This window comes from Oryx dammah, unplaced genomic scaffold (assembly GCF_014754425.2).
Source record: "Oryx dammah isolate SB20612 unplaced genomic scaffold, SCBI_Odam_1.1 HiC_scaffold_7, whole genome shotgun sequence".
NCBI lineage: Eukaryota > Metazoa > Chordata > Mammalia > Artiodactyla > Bovidae > Oryx > Oryx dammah.
Genome location: NW_024070191.1, coordinates 42,623,808 through 42,638,947, shown reverse-complemented (window position 1 = coordinate 42,638,947; position 15,140 = coordinate 42,623,808). Strand labels below are relative to the sequence as shown.

The 15,140-nt window shown below is 50.3% G+C and overlaps 1 protein-coding gene across 1 annotated transcript in view; it reads right to left on the bottom strand.

Moving 5' to 3' along the window:
• Window positions 1-14,888, bottom strand: part of ZNF385D (zinc finger protein 385D) — a 354,021-nt gene extending 339,133 nt beyond the window's left edge. Inside the window, exon 1 of the mRNA XM_040243011.1 lies at window positions 14,406-14,888. Coding sequence (XP_040098945.1) covers window positions 14,406-14,418 — 13 coding nt within the window. The 5' untranslated portion in view covers window positions 14,419-14,888. The remainder of the gene's footprint in view (window positions 1-14,405) is intronic.
• Window positions 14,889-15,140: the final 252 nt, after the last annotated feature.

Genomic DNA, 15,140 nt, shown 5'->3' with positions numbered 1-15,140 from the left:
TTTTTTGAGTTTTTACAATGTACAAAAAAGCTTGTACATTGCTTTTTTTTTCTATTTTACTTTATTTTACAATACTGTGTTGGTTTTGCATTACATCAACATGAATCCGCCACGGGTGTCAACGTGTTCCCCATCCTGAACACCCCTCCACCTCCCTCCCCATGCCATCTCTCTGGGTCATCCCAGTGCACCAGCCCCAAGCATCCTGTATCATGCATAGAACCTAGACTGGCGATTCATTTCTTATATGATATTATACATGTTTCAATGCCATTCTCTCTAATCATCCCACCCTCTCCCTCTCCCACAGAGTCCAAAAGCCTGTTCTATTGCTTTCTTCAGTATTGAAATCATATCCATATGGAATTAGCACAATGGAGTTAAGTGGAGAAACAGACAAGGCAAGGACGGAAGGCAGGAAGTCACTCGTTTTGTTCCAGTTTAAGAATTCATGCTCTGAGAAGATGTCAAGACCATTTTCACATCAACAGTTCACCAGTTTGGAAGCAGCTATTCCCTCCTTTGTAAGAGAAATATATGTAGAAATTGGTCAATTAGAAATTTCCATGGGACACTCTGGCAGTGCCCGTGAGAATTCCACATTTATAAACTTACTCTGTGGATCCGTGTGGCCGTGCATACAGTGGGCTGTGTGTGCACAATGATATTCGTTGTTTTTATTAGAGAAACATTGAAAAGAATTTACTTATCTTTTAAAAGGGCCAGTAAAATTAACCACAGTATTTTCCTACATTAGAATACCATTTAGCCATAAAATTTTAAAAATAGAAAGATCAATGTATGCTAAATAAAGCAATATGAAAACAGGGGACATGGTAGGTTCCCACATAAAAGTCAAAGGGGGTGTACACACACACCCTTCCACAGAGCTTATTTTCCCAGTGTTATCCAGATATCACTGACATGTAGCATAAGTGGAAGACATACAACATAATGGTCTGATGGGTGTACACACTGAGAAATGACCACTACAGTGAGTCTAGTTAAAAGCTATCTCCTCTCATGGTTGCAAGTTTTTCTTTCTGATGAGCACTTTTAAGATGTACTTCTCCTCAAACTCTTAAAGACCCAATACAGCACTGTTAACTATAGCAACCAGGCTGCACATGACCCCCCCTGGGATGCTTTTATCTTCTAACTGGGCCAGCTTCATCCACCCTCCCCTTCTGGAGAAGTCAGTCTCCCAGATAAACTAAAGTGAACCAGGATGGGGGGAGGAGATTTCGTTTTCACTATTTGAAATGGTTTTACAACATTGTATTTCAAAAATGGTGCATGGATTAGCTTTTCAAAAGTTGAAAATATTCTATCGCGGGTACAGAAAGATGCCATGGCCTCCCTCAGTTCCTGGTGCTCTATAAAAAGTCCCCAAAAGTTCTGATGATTCTCCAGTAAGAAAGCCTGGCCCGCACTGGGCGCTTTATGTGGACTCAGGGAGGAGCCGGGAGCACAGACACGCTGCTCCACCTAGAAGGGGGCAGCCGCTGGGTCAGGCACCCAGAGCCGGCCCGTGCGCTACTGTGAGCTCTGGTTTGCAGCAGTACAGGCTCCATGAAAAAGGCTTCCTATCCCCGACCCTTGTCCAGACTTTCTGGAAGGCTGGGTTGGGCTGTGCATCTGCTGCTGACCTGTTTCCCCCTGCAGCCTGAGGCTGTGCTCAGGGATCTGGCTTTTAGAGGCTGAGCTTTCCCAAGGTCACAACGGTGTAGCCAGGCCGCCGGGGCTCTGGGGTCCGCCCAGCCTGCCGGCTCACGGCGGCCTCCCTGCTTACCTCTCTGTACTTGGTTCCCTCGTCTGCAAGCCAGGCTCACTGATCGCCCTTCCAACCGGGCATCAGGAGGAGTGGGTGAGCCCTGGGACAGCGGTTGGCAGGCACCCCGCACTAATACACCTCGGCTATTTTTAGCAGTTAGAAGGCTGCCTGATGAGTTACCACATTCTCACTTTACTGATCTGGAAGCTGAGGCTGTGGCCATTCTTCCAAATTCACGCCACTAAGTCAAGGCTTGGCTTGTGAGCTGTGGGTGGAGAAGGGCACCAGCCAGATGCCTGCATTTACCAAAGCACACGGCCTCTTTCCTCCTGTCTACAAAATGGAGACTTTGACTCCATCTATCAAAGGGCCTGTGCCAGAATGGAAGGCGCTCTGACTACCGCAAGCAGAGATGAGCCCGCAGATAAGACCTCCCGATTCTGCCTTCGAGACGCTCACCAGTGGAAGTGCAGCTGTGCTGAGACTTCCCTACAGTCGTACCTCAGGCTCGAGGAACGCAGGAGAGGAGTAGCTTCTGCTTTGTTGCTCATTTGTTTTCTTGTCTGAAATGCCAGTCGACCGCAGTCCAGGCCAGATAACCCCTACCGGGGAATAATTTGCTGCCTGGAGCAGACCTACTTACCACACATCACGGAAAAACAAAGCGTGCTCTGCTTTGCACAGAATCGTCACACAGTTGGCAGACTAAGCGCTCGGATAAACAGATGGCCCTTGACAGGTGAGCGAACTGGCCTTCCCAGGTAAGGGAGGGCACGGCTTGCAGCTCTCACCCAAGGCCAGCCAGCCGAGCGCGGGCACTTCAGTGGACGCTGCTTTGTCTGTCTGTGCGCCTGTTGTTTTAAGACTATCGATTGTTACGACCGGGATGGGTCAGGAGATGGAGGAACAGTCATTAGCAGCAGCCGCCCTCATAAGCTGTTACGAGACTCAGAGCAATACTAATGGATAAACAAGGTCAACGGGGACACAAGGGGCCAGTTCACCATGTCCCGAGGTGGCCAAGCCTCAGCCAGGCCTTTCTTCCCCTAAATAACAAACAAAGATCATTAGGATCGATATTCAGGGTAGGCAGGCTGCAGGCGGAATGAAGAATGACTTCACCGGCCTGCCGGTCATATTTGAGGGCAGAAGGTAACCCACAGGCTGCCCTCTCTGTGGACAGCTGGTGCAGTGAAGGTGATCCACGGCCACTCACGCTTGGTCTTCGGGGTGCTTCTTCCCAGTGACGGATGGGAGTGCTGAGTCAGCTCCGAGCTCAGTGGAAGGGGCACTGGGACAGCAGGCCCTGTGAACACTAGCTCTTCCATCCTTACCGTTGTTGCAGGCGGTTTCGTTTATCGTTCTTGTTTCACAGACAGGGGAGTGGAGGCTCTAAGAAAGCAGGTCACTTGCTCAAGTTCTCTGGGAGGAGCTGGGTCTTGAACGCTGAAGCTAGGATCTGAACTTGAGCTAGGACTCAAACCTGAGCTACTGGGACCCCGGGGAATAAGTCATCCCGGCCTGCGTGAGATGCCCTCCATTTCGGCATTGCTGAAAGGCCCACACCCTGAGGACCCCTCGCTCTTCTGTCTCAGGCAGAAGTAGGGTGCTTGGTCCCCCTGCGTGGAGCTCTAGCCAAGGACCCTTCGGTATCTGGTGCAGTAGAAACAGAGAACTTAGACTCAGGATGCAGGCCTGATTTTTCCCATCAGCAGGAAGCCATACGTCAGCTGGATGATCACTGAAGACTTCCTGCAGAGAGTGTGGTCAGTGAACCCGCAGGGCAGACATCTCCCGGGAGCTCGCTGAAAGACAGGATTCCACGTCACCCCAGACCTATGGAATCGAGACCTGTTTTCTAATAGGATCCTTGGGAGGTCCCTATGAACATTAAATTTTGAGAAGTAGCTTCTGGAATCCTTTCCAGAATCAAATGTCTGTGACCCTGACTCAAGGAGCAGATCATGGAGCCCTTCTGGGGCGCCAGCTCTACAAGGGGCCCCAAGGGTGGAGAGGGAGGGCTCATTCCTAGGGACCAACCTAGAAAGCAGGGGGCAGCACACAGCCGCTCGCAGTAGAGTCCAGACCTCAGGCCATGGGAAGACTTCCTTCCATGAAAGCAGCCTGTTGAGGGCGGAGAACACAGGCTGTGGACTCAGACTGACCTGGTGTGGGGTCCTGACCCCTATGCCGGGGTGACCCAGCCGGCTGGGCACTCCTGGGGTGCAGACAGCAGTTTGTGAACCACCCGTCTCAGTGGCTCTCAATCTGGCTGTCCCTCAGAATCAACTGGGGTGTTCCAGAAGAAAGGCAGGTGCTGGGCCCGCCCCAGAGAAGCAGACATCGTCCGAAGGCCGCAGGGCCGTGACCGGAGCATCGTTCTAGAATCCCCAGGGGACTCCTCGGTGCAGCCAGCACCCAGACCCCTGGGCCGCCTCTGAGGATGGTGGTGAGGTGCCAGTGACGTAACTCACGCCAGCGTCTGACACCAACGCAGGTATCTGTGCTCCTGGAAGTTCCCTCCTCGGCCAGCGGGGTACTGTTCGCCACGAACAGGGGCTGAGGAATTCCCCGAGGACACCAAGAGCGCCATAGAGTCCACTGCTTGGGATTCTCACGGTGATGTCCTTACTTATTAAGCATTTTATTCTACTTTATTTTATGTTGTTATTTATTTTGCCTGCACCATACAGCTTATGAAATCTCAGTTCCCCGACCAGGGATTGAACCTGGGCTTTGGTAGTGAAAAAACCCAGAATCCTAAGCACCAGGCCTCCAGGGGCTCCCTTATTAAGCATTTCCTTTTTATTTGGGGGCCAGGCCACGAATGCAGCATGCAGAAGCTTGGTTTCCCTGTGCTCAGTCACTTCAGTTGTGTCCAACTCTGTGCGACCCGAGGCCCTGTAGTCCACAAGTCTCTTCTGTCCCTGGGATTCTCCGGGCAAGAGCACAGAAGTGGGTTGGCATTTCGTTCTCCAGGGGATCTTCCCGACTCAGGGATCAAACTCTTATCTCCCCCATCTCCTGCACTGCAGGCAGACTCTTCACCCCTGAGCCGCAGGGGAAGCCCTGCTGCTGCTGAGTCGCTTCAGTCGTGTCCGACCCTGTGCAACCCCACAGACGGCAGCCCACCAGGCTCCCCCGGCCCTGGGACTCTCCAGGCAAGAACACTGGAGTGGGTCGCCATTTCCTTCTCCAATGCATGAAAGTGAAAAGGGAAAGGGAAGTCGCTCAGTCGTGCCCGACTCTTAGCGACCCCGTGGCCTGCAGCCTAGACTCCTCGTCCATGGGAATTTCCAGGCAAGAGTGCTGGAGTCCGGTGCCATTGCCTTCTCCGAGGGGAAGCTCTACCAGGGGTCAAACCCGTGTCTCCCACGTTGGGAGTGGGGAGTCTTAACCACTGGACTGTCAGGGAAGTCCCGTGAAGCAGTTTAAAGTTAGGAAAAACCAGGCAACAGTGCCCACAAAGAACCAGTTTGCCAGAAGGTCAGAATTCAGGATCTTACGCAACATTTTTTTTTTTAAGGAAAAAGAACACGTTTTAAGCCATCTACTTCTAACGCGCCATTTACCTGAGAGAGCTTCCTTAGGACATGGCTCCCAGAACCGCCACTGATGTGAGCTACAGCCTGCGCTTCCTGGGGCTGCGAACGGAAACACGTGTGGTGCCGACGTGCCTGCCGGGCTGGGCATCACGGGGCCACACCCCCTGCCGGTTACCTTCACGTGACCACGAAAGGGCACTGAACGTTATAAAGGGTCACGAGGCTTCGAGAGCCGGCTTTAAGAGCGATGCTAACAGTCCCATCCAAGAGGGGAGAATGCTGGGCCTTCCTTTTTTTAATTTTTTTCTAATAGCACAGCCAGTCAGCCAAAGAAAGCCGTGTTTAAAAGTCAAGCAACACAGGGAAGGATAGGAAAAAAAAAAATCGATACCAAATCCTTCTTCCCGTCCCAAGTAACTATTAATAAATTCCCTCAGCTTTCAATGTGTCTGTCCCCATTAGAGCCTCGGGCAGGAAGGAGCACGGGGCATGGGGCCCTAATAGAGATTTCCTGGCCTGCTCATCTCTCTCCTGCCTCTGCTCCTAACATTTCCCTTTGTTACATCAGAACATAATGACAAACAGCAGATCAGCAGTGGCCTGGGTGGTATCTCAGCTCCAGAGGATCAGCGGCTGCCAGAGGGGTAACCACCTGCTCCCTTTCTCGGTGACCCCAGGTACTCTGAGGGGATGGTAAAAGGCATCACTCAGCATGTATTTCCAAACTGTCATGCCTTCACACTCCGCTCCCGTCTTCCGCTGACTTTCCTTGTCTGTCTCTGCATTGCTGGGTCTCCCTCGTTACACGGCCTTCTCGTTGCAGAGCAGCGCCTTCAGCAGCCAGAGCCCGCGGTCTCAGTGGCTGCGGGTCCCCGGCTGCGGCACAGAGCTTAGCTGCTTCACGGCATGTGGGATCTTCTCGGGTCAGGGGTCACCGGCAGATTCTTTACCCCTGAGCCACCAGGGCAGCCCCCACTCTTGCTTTTGTGGTCCATCTGTCTTTTGCAGGGTCATGCCAGGGCCCACTCATATGGTGCTTTGCATATGACGAAGTTTATTTCAACCTCGGACTGGATCTCTGTCAGATGGAGCCTTTAACCCACTGTACAGAGGGGAAAGTTGAGGCAGAGAGAGGTCCACTAGTCTGCCCAACGCTACAGTAGCCCACAGTGGCAAAGGAGGAAGGTGAATGCAGAGGACGGGTGAGGAGTTGCTGAAGGCCCTTCACCTATACTCCCTCCCTCCTACCTGCAGCTGATATCCAAGCTCTCTTTGCAGAGACGAGAAGTGCAGACACAGATGCAGAGAAGCAAAGTATAGAGGTCAAGGGGGAAAGAGGGAGGGGCTGGGAGGCACAGGGAGACGGGGACTGACCTACATCCCTATTGATACTATGTATAGAGTCCAAGGGCGCAAAGAGCCAAACAGCACTGAGTGACTAGCACTTTCACTTTTTCATGAAATAGATAACAGGCACCTTGTGTATACCATAGGGAACTCGACTCAGTGCTCTGTACTGACCTAGATGGGAGGGAAACCCCAAAAGAGAGGGGATACATGTACACACACCGCTGGTTCACCTTGCCGAACCACAGAAACGAACACAGCGTTGTAAAGCAACTACACTCCAGTGCAGATAAAACACGTGAATAGAGCCACTCATATCCCCCTCCGGGTGCCTGGACGGTCTGCTCTGAGATCCGTCTCAGGCTCTCCCAGGACCGCCCAGATGATGGCGGCGCAGGACACACTGCCCAGGCGGCCTTGCCTGCTGGCCTCCGGATCCCACTGATGAGAGAGAAGAGGAAGCGAGGGCACTCCGTCCGACTCTGTGCGACGCCATGGACTGCGACCCCCGCCAGGCTCCTCTGTCCGTGGGGCTCTCCGGGCAAGAATCCTGGAGTGGGTTGCCATGTCCTTCTCCAGGGCATATTCCCGACCAGGCTGGGAAGCCGGCCTCCCACTTTGCAGGCAGAGGCTTTGCCCTCCGAGCCCCCAGTGAGAGGCGGAGGTGATGCTCCAGAGGGGGCTCAGAGGAGGGGTCAGGACATCCCCGCTCTGTGCCTGAGGCTGAATCCCCTGTCCCCAGGGTCTCGCTTCGGCCCGCCACGATTCCAGCCCCAAGCAGGAGCCCAGGGTCCTGGCCTCCAGGCCCCTCTTCCCCCTCTCCGTCTCACAGGCCTCGTTTCCTGCTGTCGCTAAGCCCTGGGTGCCTCCCACCTCCTGGAAGGGCTTCTCAGCTGCTTCACCCACAGAACAAAGGATCGGCACTCAAGCCCTTCTTGGTGCCCTAGTTGGCACGGTTCCTGTTTTCTGGTTTGACCCTAAAAGATTTCATCAGTTTTTTTCAAGTTTCATACATTTGTACAATGGGTTGGACATAGAGGGAAAAAGCAAGAAGGAGTCAAATTTTACTGACAACAGATCAGCACAGACTTCCTGGGGCTTGGCACTTTTATATGCCTGCATAATTTAATCCTCAAAATAGAATTGTAGGAAACATATTAGCATTATTCTCCGTGTACATACACACACACACACACAAAGTAACACACTGGATACCAAAATGTGAGGTGACTTTCCCAAGAACACAGAGCCAGCAAGTGGGGCAGCTGAAATTCTAACTGCGTTGTTTTTGCTTCTTTATCAGTTGTGGGAAATGACCAGGTTGGGACTCTATCTTGAACAAACACTGGAGATAATGTTGTAAATATCAAAGTGTGTAGCAAGTCACAGAAATGACTTGTATCATTTCTGCAAGCATTGAGTTAAATTGTGAAACAGCAGGTCTGTTTAACGCATAATGAATACAATCCTCAATATCTAACAATACTTTGGAATCATTGTAGCAGTAGAAAGTCTGGGTCTTGCCAGAAGTCAATTCATGCCTCTCAATTGATTTTTTCTGATTATTAGATTAAAAAAAAAACAGAATAAATAAAAGTGTAAATTAAACTCAGATTTCTGTTATTGTGATTCCACAAAGTCAAAACACAAATGTATCTTAGACCTCAGTCATTTGTATTCATATCTTTAGCAATTAGCTGGAACATTCATTCTAGCATTATTATAAATAGTCTTCCATTCATAAAAATATCGCTCCATGCTCTGCTGTAAAAAGAAAAGGACATTGAAATCGGCTCCAAAGCCATGAATCGGAGTCTTGGCCTTGACACGTGTGACCTTGAGAAAGTTGTTTCAGCCATCTGAGGCTCAGATTCCTCATCTAAAAATAGGAATAACTGTATTGTGTCCACCTCCTGAAATGGGTCATTTTGAGGATAAAAAAGCATAATGTAGATGCATGTTAAAAAATACAAATTTCTCTACAAGGATCCTGTTTATTAAAGCACGTTTACATTCACTCTTGTGTTTTTATCCTCAGAGCAATCTGCCACAGGTGGGTTCCTTCATCAGCAAAACACATGAGTATGAAAAAGGTTTTCAGTGTGAAGAACAATTTTATGAAAGCCTTGCAAACAGCAGGCGGATTATCTCCACTTTGCCCAGCCTTGACAAATGGCAGTTTTCAAAACTGGTGGCCCCCCCGGGCACTTCTGGTTACCTTTGCATAAGGAGGTCCCTTGCCTATCCCAGCCCCGAGGCCAGAGGACGCCAACATCTGGGGCAAGCGCCTAGGAGACAGGTGCAGCTGAGAGCTGGCGTTGTGACCAGGTAGACTGACGATGGAACAGCTCTGCCGTCTCACCTGAGGGTTTCACACGTTCTTCCAACGTATTCCAACATTAGCTTCAATATTCTGTAGCTCTGTCCCTCTCCTGTTTACACCGCAGAGTCCCATGAAGAAAGAAGCAAACCAAAAGAAAAGAGGCTGTGGAATTCCATACATTTATTTAAAGATCCAATTTCTAAGGACGAGTCCTGGCTTTGACATATTGAAAAAAAGCAGCTACCATTTCAGAAGCAGAGAGGTGCGTTTCTCTTGTCAACATACAGACACCAGCTCCGCTAGGGAACATCGGCCTTCCGGATCCGCTGAAGAAGTGGACACCCCCCTCTCTGGTCTCCAATGCCCGGTCCATCTTGCAACCCCAAGGCCTGAGACCCTGGCCTGGCCGCGGTCCACACCTCCCTCCGGCATCCTGGTGCTCGGGGCGGACAGCATCTCTGGAACCCAGACTGCTGCTGCTGGTTCCCCTGTGACCCTGACCAGGTAACTTTCCTCCTTCCTCCCAACTTACAGAAACGGGATTGTTGCAACTGGGCAAAAGAGAAGAAACTTAAAGGCTAAGAAGAGGAGGCTCAGTGCCTGCCGTTCAGCACTCTGGGGCAGCTTTATGTGTGTTCCAGGCGTCAGAATCCAGAGGGTTTCACGGAAAAGCCTTCAGTCTTAAAGGCTCTGCAAGCCTGGAGTTCACACTCAAAGGAGGCCGACTTCCAGCTGCTTTGTAAGGATTTTGACGCTGCAACAGAGCAAAGCGTCTTCCTATTTTCAACCCTAGCAATTTGGTTCAAACATGATCTCAACCACTTTAAGCTTTGATATTTCCAGTCACCTCTTACGCTGTATTTTCTCTTAATGCCACCAATCATGTGTGAAATTCTGTTGCAAAACTAATCTTTGTGGGAAATGATATGTAATGACTTCTTTAAAGAGAGACACACACAGAGAAAGGGCAGTGTCTGTGACCTCTGTTGTTTTTCGACGTTTCTCAGAGTGTAACACAAATCGAAACAGCTCTTTCTCAAGGTCAAAGTCGAAACAGTTTTCTGCTTATACAAGCATCACTCTTTCTTAACCAGGAGAGGCCACAAAAATTATCCTTGTGACTTGACTTTAAAAACCGCTAAGGCATATAATGGTTGATAAACTTGAAAGCCAGCTGTGCTCAAAATATAGTTTCATATCCATCTTATTAAATCAATTCTTAAAGTTTTGCCTTGCAAAGGATGTGAAAAGATTTAGGAATCTACAAAAGATGTGAATGAGAAATAAATGCCAGGGTATTTATATAACAAGGCACTATTTGATGATCCAGGGTTACACACACACACCCCACATACACACACATCACGCACAAACATACACCACACACACATCTCACACACACAGTCACACACACCCCCACACACATACACACACTCACCACCACCCCTGAACACACACACACACTAGCCAACTCATCTGGTGGTTATCATGGGAGGTTTCAGTCAAAAGCAGCTGTGACCAAATGCATTGCAATGGAAGTCAGAAACCACTAATTTAAATTTTTCATTTGTTTCTTGGAACAATCATGCCACCCACAAAAGGGTGACTTTGCGAGTCATCATTATCTCATGAATTTGGAACACATGCCTTAAATAAACCCATCTCATCTCCATATAATTATAGCCACTAAGAAGGTTCTAAAAAAACAGAGAAAACCTTAGCTGAAAATGTAAGGGTCCTAATAAAGAATCCATGTTACTGACATCCTGATCGTACTTGAAATTTGGTTCCTGCACATGAGAAAGTCATATGACTCTGGAAGAGAAGTAACTCAACTCTCAGGTGAGTTACTGTTCACCTGCCACATTCTCCACCCCTGTTAGGTAGTAATTGATTGCATGTCATTTGGAAGCATTTGTAATAACACACAGTGGTAATGACTTCAAACTTTAAAAAGGTTAACCTGGACTCACGAATTCCCTCCTGAATCACCCTCTCCCCTGGAAGCCTAGGAAAATAGCAACCTGTCCAGTGTGTTTGAGCAACTCAGGTGGGCCTAATCCCTGTAACAGATCACTCAGTACAAACTAATCAGGATGAGTTAAATGTTTCCACTGAAAACACACCGAGAGAGGAACGCTTTTCTCTGCTGCCTGCTGCTTTCTGCTCATTTGCTTTCTCGTAACCTTGTGGCTTAACTGTTTTTCTAACATACTGCTCTGGAGGTGAAACTTGATGGCCCAACCGCAAGCAAAAGTGTAAATGCTGAGTAGAGAATGTTCTAAGCATCCCAGGGGAAACAGAGAGTCCTTCCTATGACTGTGTACCAAGGTGTCTTCATAGGCAGGGGAACAGGCTCCTGGGCTAGAATTTTCCTGGGAGATTTTTTTTTCTAGCTGTTATATCTAAATACTTCCTCCACCAAGTGTTTCTTATTATGAGAGGCACACCACTCAGGTCTTTTCCTTGTGTCTCTAAAGCATCTGAAGAGAAGCAGCCGATCCATAATTAGCACCTCTGCTGAACTTGAATGGCTGCTTCACACTTTCTAAATTTTGCTTGGCCTTTTTCTCTGGGTTTAATTCCTATGCCATCAATAACAGCACTCAGAGTGAGCTCTACTACTTGCCTCTGAGTTCTGCTCACTTGTTAAAGGCGCACCCTTTCTTGTTTTCACGGCAGGGTCCTCAGGGAGCAAGGCCCCGGCCCTGCCTGGCGGTGACCTCCCCGGGGTCTCCATCTGGTTGACCTCCAACCACACGGAGTCTCCTCGGTGTCAGAAGTCTCCCACTTTCTCTGTGGATGGCAAAGCCTTGGGACACGACACCTCTCTGGCCAACTGGGGACAACTCGTGAGGCTGGCAGGGCCGGGCTGCCACGAAGAAGCACGCAGAGAGGATGGAAAAGTGGCGATGATGAGTCAGACCTGGAGCCGCGGGGCTAGCGGACGGCCTCCGCCTCCTGCAGACCCACCTGCCCTTCGCGCCGCCGCCCCGACCTCACTGACACCTGTCGGCACAGGGCAGGCCTGCAGAACCCACAACGCCCCCAACCTCCGCCCCCGTCTAGGGGAGCCTCTCAGCTACTGGCTTTTATTTCTGGATCAGTTATTATTATTATTTTAATTAATACACTCTTGCTAGGTCTCATTTGCAAACTGAGGATCGCAATTCTAACATTTTTTAATCTGTCCATACAGCTTGTGGGACCTCAGTTCCCTGACCGAGGATCAAACCCAGGCCCTCGGCAGACAAACTGCCTGACCACTGGACCACCAGGGAATTCCCTATTTCCGGACCAGATATTAATGGCTCTTCATCCTGGGTACACATCATTTTTAAGTATGTCAAATACTCCTGGGGGTGAGGAAGATAACCTCAGAAGTCTTCCTGACTTTTCTCCTGCTTTTACAGTAAATCCCAACCCGCTGGCTGACTGGGATTTTTCCTCCCTCCTTTCTTATGGGTGAACCTGATTCTTAACTCCAAGTAATGAATGCAAGATCGATAGAATAAGTAACAAAAGTATCCACGGTGGCTGAACAGCAAACTCTTAAATCCCAGCACGGTGAGTGCAAACACACAATTATTAACACACAGCACTCACATTTCAATAGGAGATAAGAGTGAGGCTTAAGTCATTAGAAGAATCCATTAATCTCCTGAGTCTGAGACACACTCAAAATATGAGCTATTCTGGAGAACTGGAAATCGTACAGATTCCACCAACATGCAAGCACACAGATGACTCCGAATGAAAAAGATAGGGTCCGGGTGTCCATCCCCTAAGGGCAAGGAGGTCTCCAGAGGGGCAGAGGATGGGCAGTGTGTCCATGCAATGAGTCCTCCGTCACATCTGAAAGGGGGCGGCAGGGGAGCACCACTGATGAATCAGATGGTTTACATGGGAAGCAAATATCCTGCCTGCATATCAGTTCCCGGGGTGTTTCAGCATCACCCTGCTCTCGGTCACTCCCTGCTGGGGACACAAGGAAAGACTTCTGGCACCTTGACCCCACTCCCACAAATCACCAAGAAGGCCAGAGAATGCAGCCCTGCTTGCCCTCTTTCCCCACCCTCCCCAACTTGATAAACACTTGGCAGTTGAAATGTGAAGAAGTCACAGGCAGCCAAATGGCAAAGGGAAAGCGCTGTTTTGAAAAAATGCCCTGAAATAGCTGCATACACATAAATATACGTGTGTGCCTGCATGCATACATTCATACTCTTAGGGAGGTGCAACGTTAAAATGCTGTTGAATCTTAACACGCCTGGCTTGCAAGGTCAGTTCTGGCCCGAGATAATGGACTGTGCATGTCATGACAGACAGGTGTGCACCCCAAGTTCCGGATGTCAAACAGCTTGAGAGAGGGGGTGCATGGCAGATCCTGAAAGAAACATCATTCCTAAATACACAGGATTTTCTCCAAGAATAGAAAAGCATATCTCATGCGGGGATTATGGTAAGCCCGAACCGTGCTCACGACACAGGGAACAACCTTAGCCTTGCCTTTAAAAGAATACAATTTCATCTGAAGCAGGACATCCTATTTCAGGGGGAGCTATTATAAACTTGCATTGCACAGTGAAACTAATTGCCCTGTGAATCACCCTGCTTTACAAGACGGCTGGAGGATCATGCAGTTAACAATATGCACTAGCCCAGTGAATGGTTCTCCAAGAGACACAGAAAAATCCAATACAGCGCAGGTGGCCTTTGGACCACTACTTTGAGACCACACTACTGCTCCGGTTAACGCTACATGCTTACCACCATCACCTCAGGCATTGCTGCAAGAGGCTGAAAACTTTAATATTATAATCTTCCTTTCCATCCCTCAAATACCATTACCGGTGATAAAATGGTATTTGATTCAAAAGACAGGTTGTCTTTACAAGCTTTTGCAGGTATCAACAACATATTCACGGTAAACACTTGCTGTTTTATGAACTGCCAATCAAGACGCTTGCCACCTCTGTTACTATCGCAGCCTGGAGCATTAACTCTGGATTCTGCTTAAATCTGGCTATGCAATGAGCCGTTCCTTCAAATCATTGTTAGTTATTTTTAAGCCGTCTTTTCTAATATGACACAAATTATAGGGAAATCAGAACTGCGATCAAGACAATTAAAAGAGCGGTCAGCTCTTGCATACTTTGGCAAATGTTTCAAAGGCTCAAGCAAACAACACAAGGACACCGAAACAAACACCCAGGAAAGCAACGCTGCCCCAAGGCGAGTTAATCCAAACGCCTCTTTAACTGAAAATGACCCTAGCTTTATTATTTCAAGCAAGTCAGCCAATCACCCGGAGCATCCGCACCTTGGAATACTCCCTCTCCGGCCCCTTAGCGGCTCTCCAGATCTGTTAATATCGGATAGATACCCTTCAGTGCTGACGCGGGATGGCACTTACAAAAGGAAAGCATAGCTCCGGGAGGAGGACAGGGTGTCCGTCTAACCCTGGGCTTGCAGTTCAGGGCAGGGCTCCGCCGTCCCCGCGGCCGTCAGGCGCCGCTTTCTGGTGCAAACGCTCAGCTCCCAGCCCACTGACATCGCTCCCCGGCGAGCCCGGCTCTAAGTCAGCCTGAACATGCTTTCCCGAAAGGCAGGCGGCTCCGGGAAGATCTGCGGGAGGTTTCCAGCGCCGCCGCCACTCAGCTGCACACACATTTAACGGCTCCGAGCCCTCCAGAGGTTTAACAGACTGTGCACTCCGTGCCAGCCGCCGGAGCTCGATGGGAAACCGGGAATGGGGAGGAAGGCTGTTGTGAGCGGCTCGGGCAGCGCGCACCCAGGGCTGTCCTCCCGTCCTCCTCGGAACCGGGGGCACGCCGACCCGCCTCTGAGCCGCGGGCACGGCCGGGCTCCCGCAGCATCCGCAGGACCAACTTCGCCTGGCACCGCAGCAAGTTCGCCCCGGACTTTCCCACGCCGCCCCCGGCCCTCCCCTCCAGAGGCGTCCGCCCCGCGCACACGCGGCGGGGCAAGGTGGGCCCCCCGCGCCCGGCTCTCCTCTCGTGCAATTTCGACTCCCCCACGCCTCGCGCCCGGCCCGCGCGCGGCGCAAAGGCGCTCCCCCCGCCCCGTGCCCGCCGGCGGCGGGGCCAGTCACCGGGACGGATCCCGGGGCTTCCCGCGCCGCCCCCCC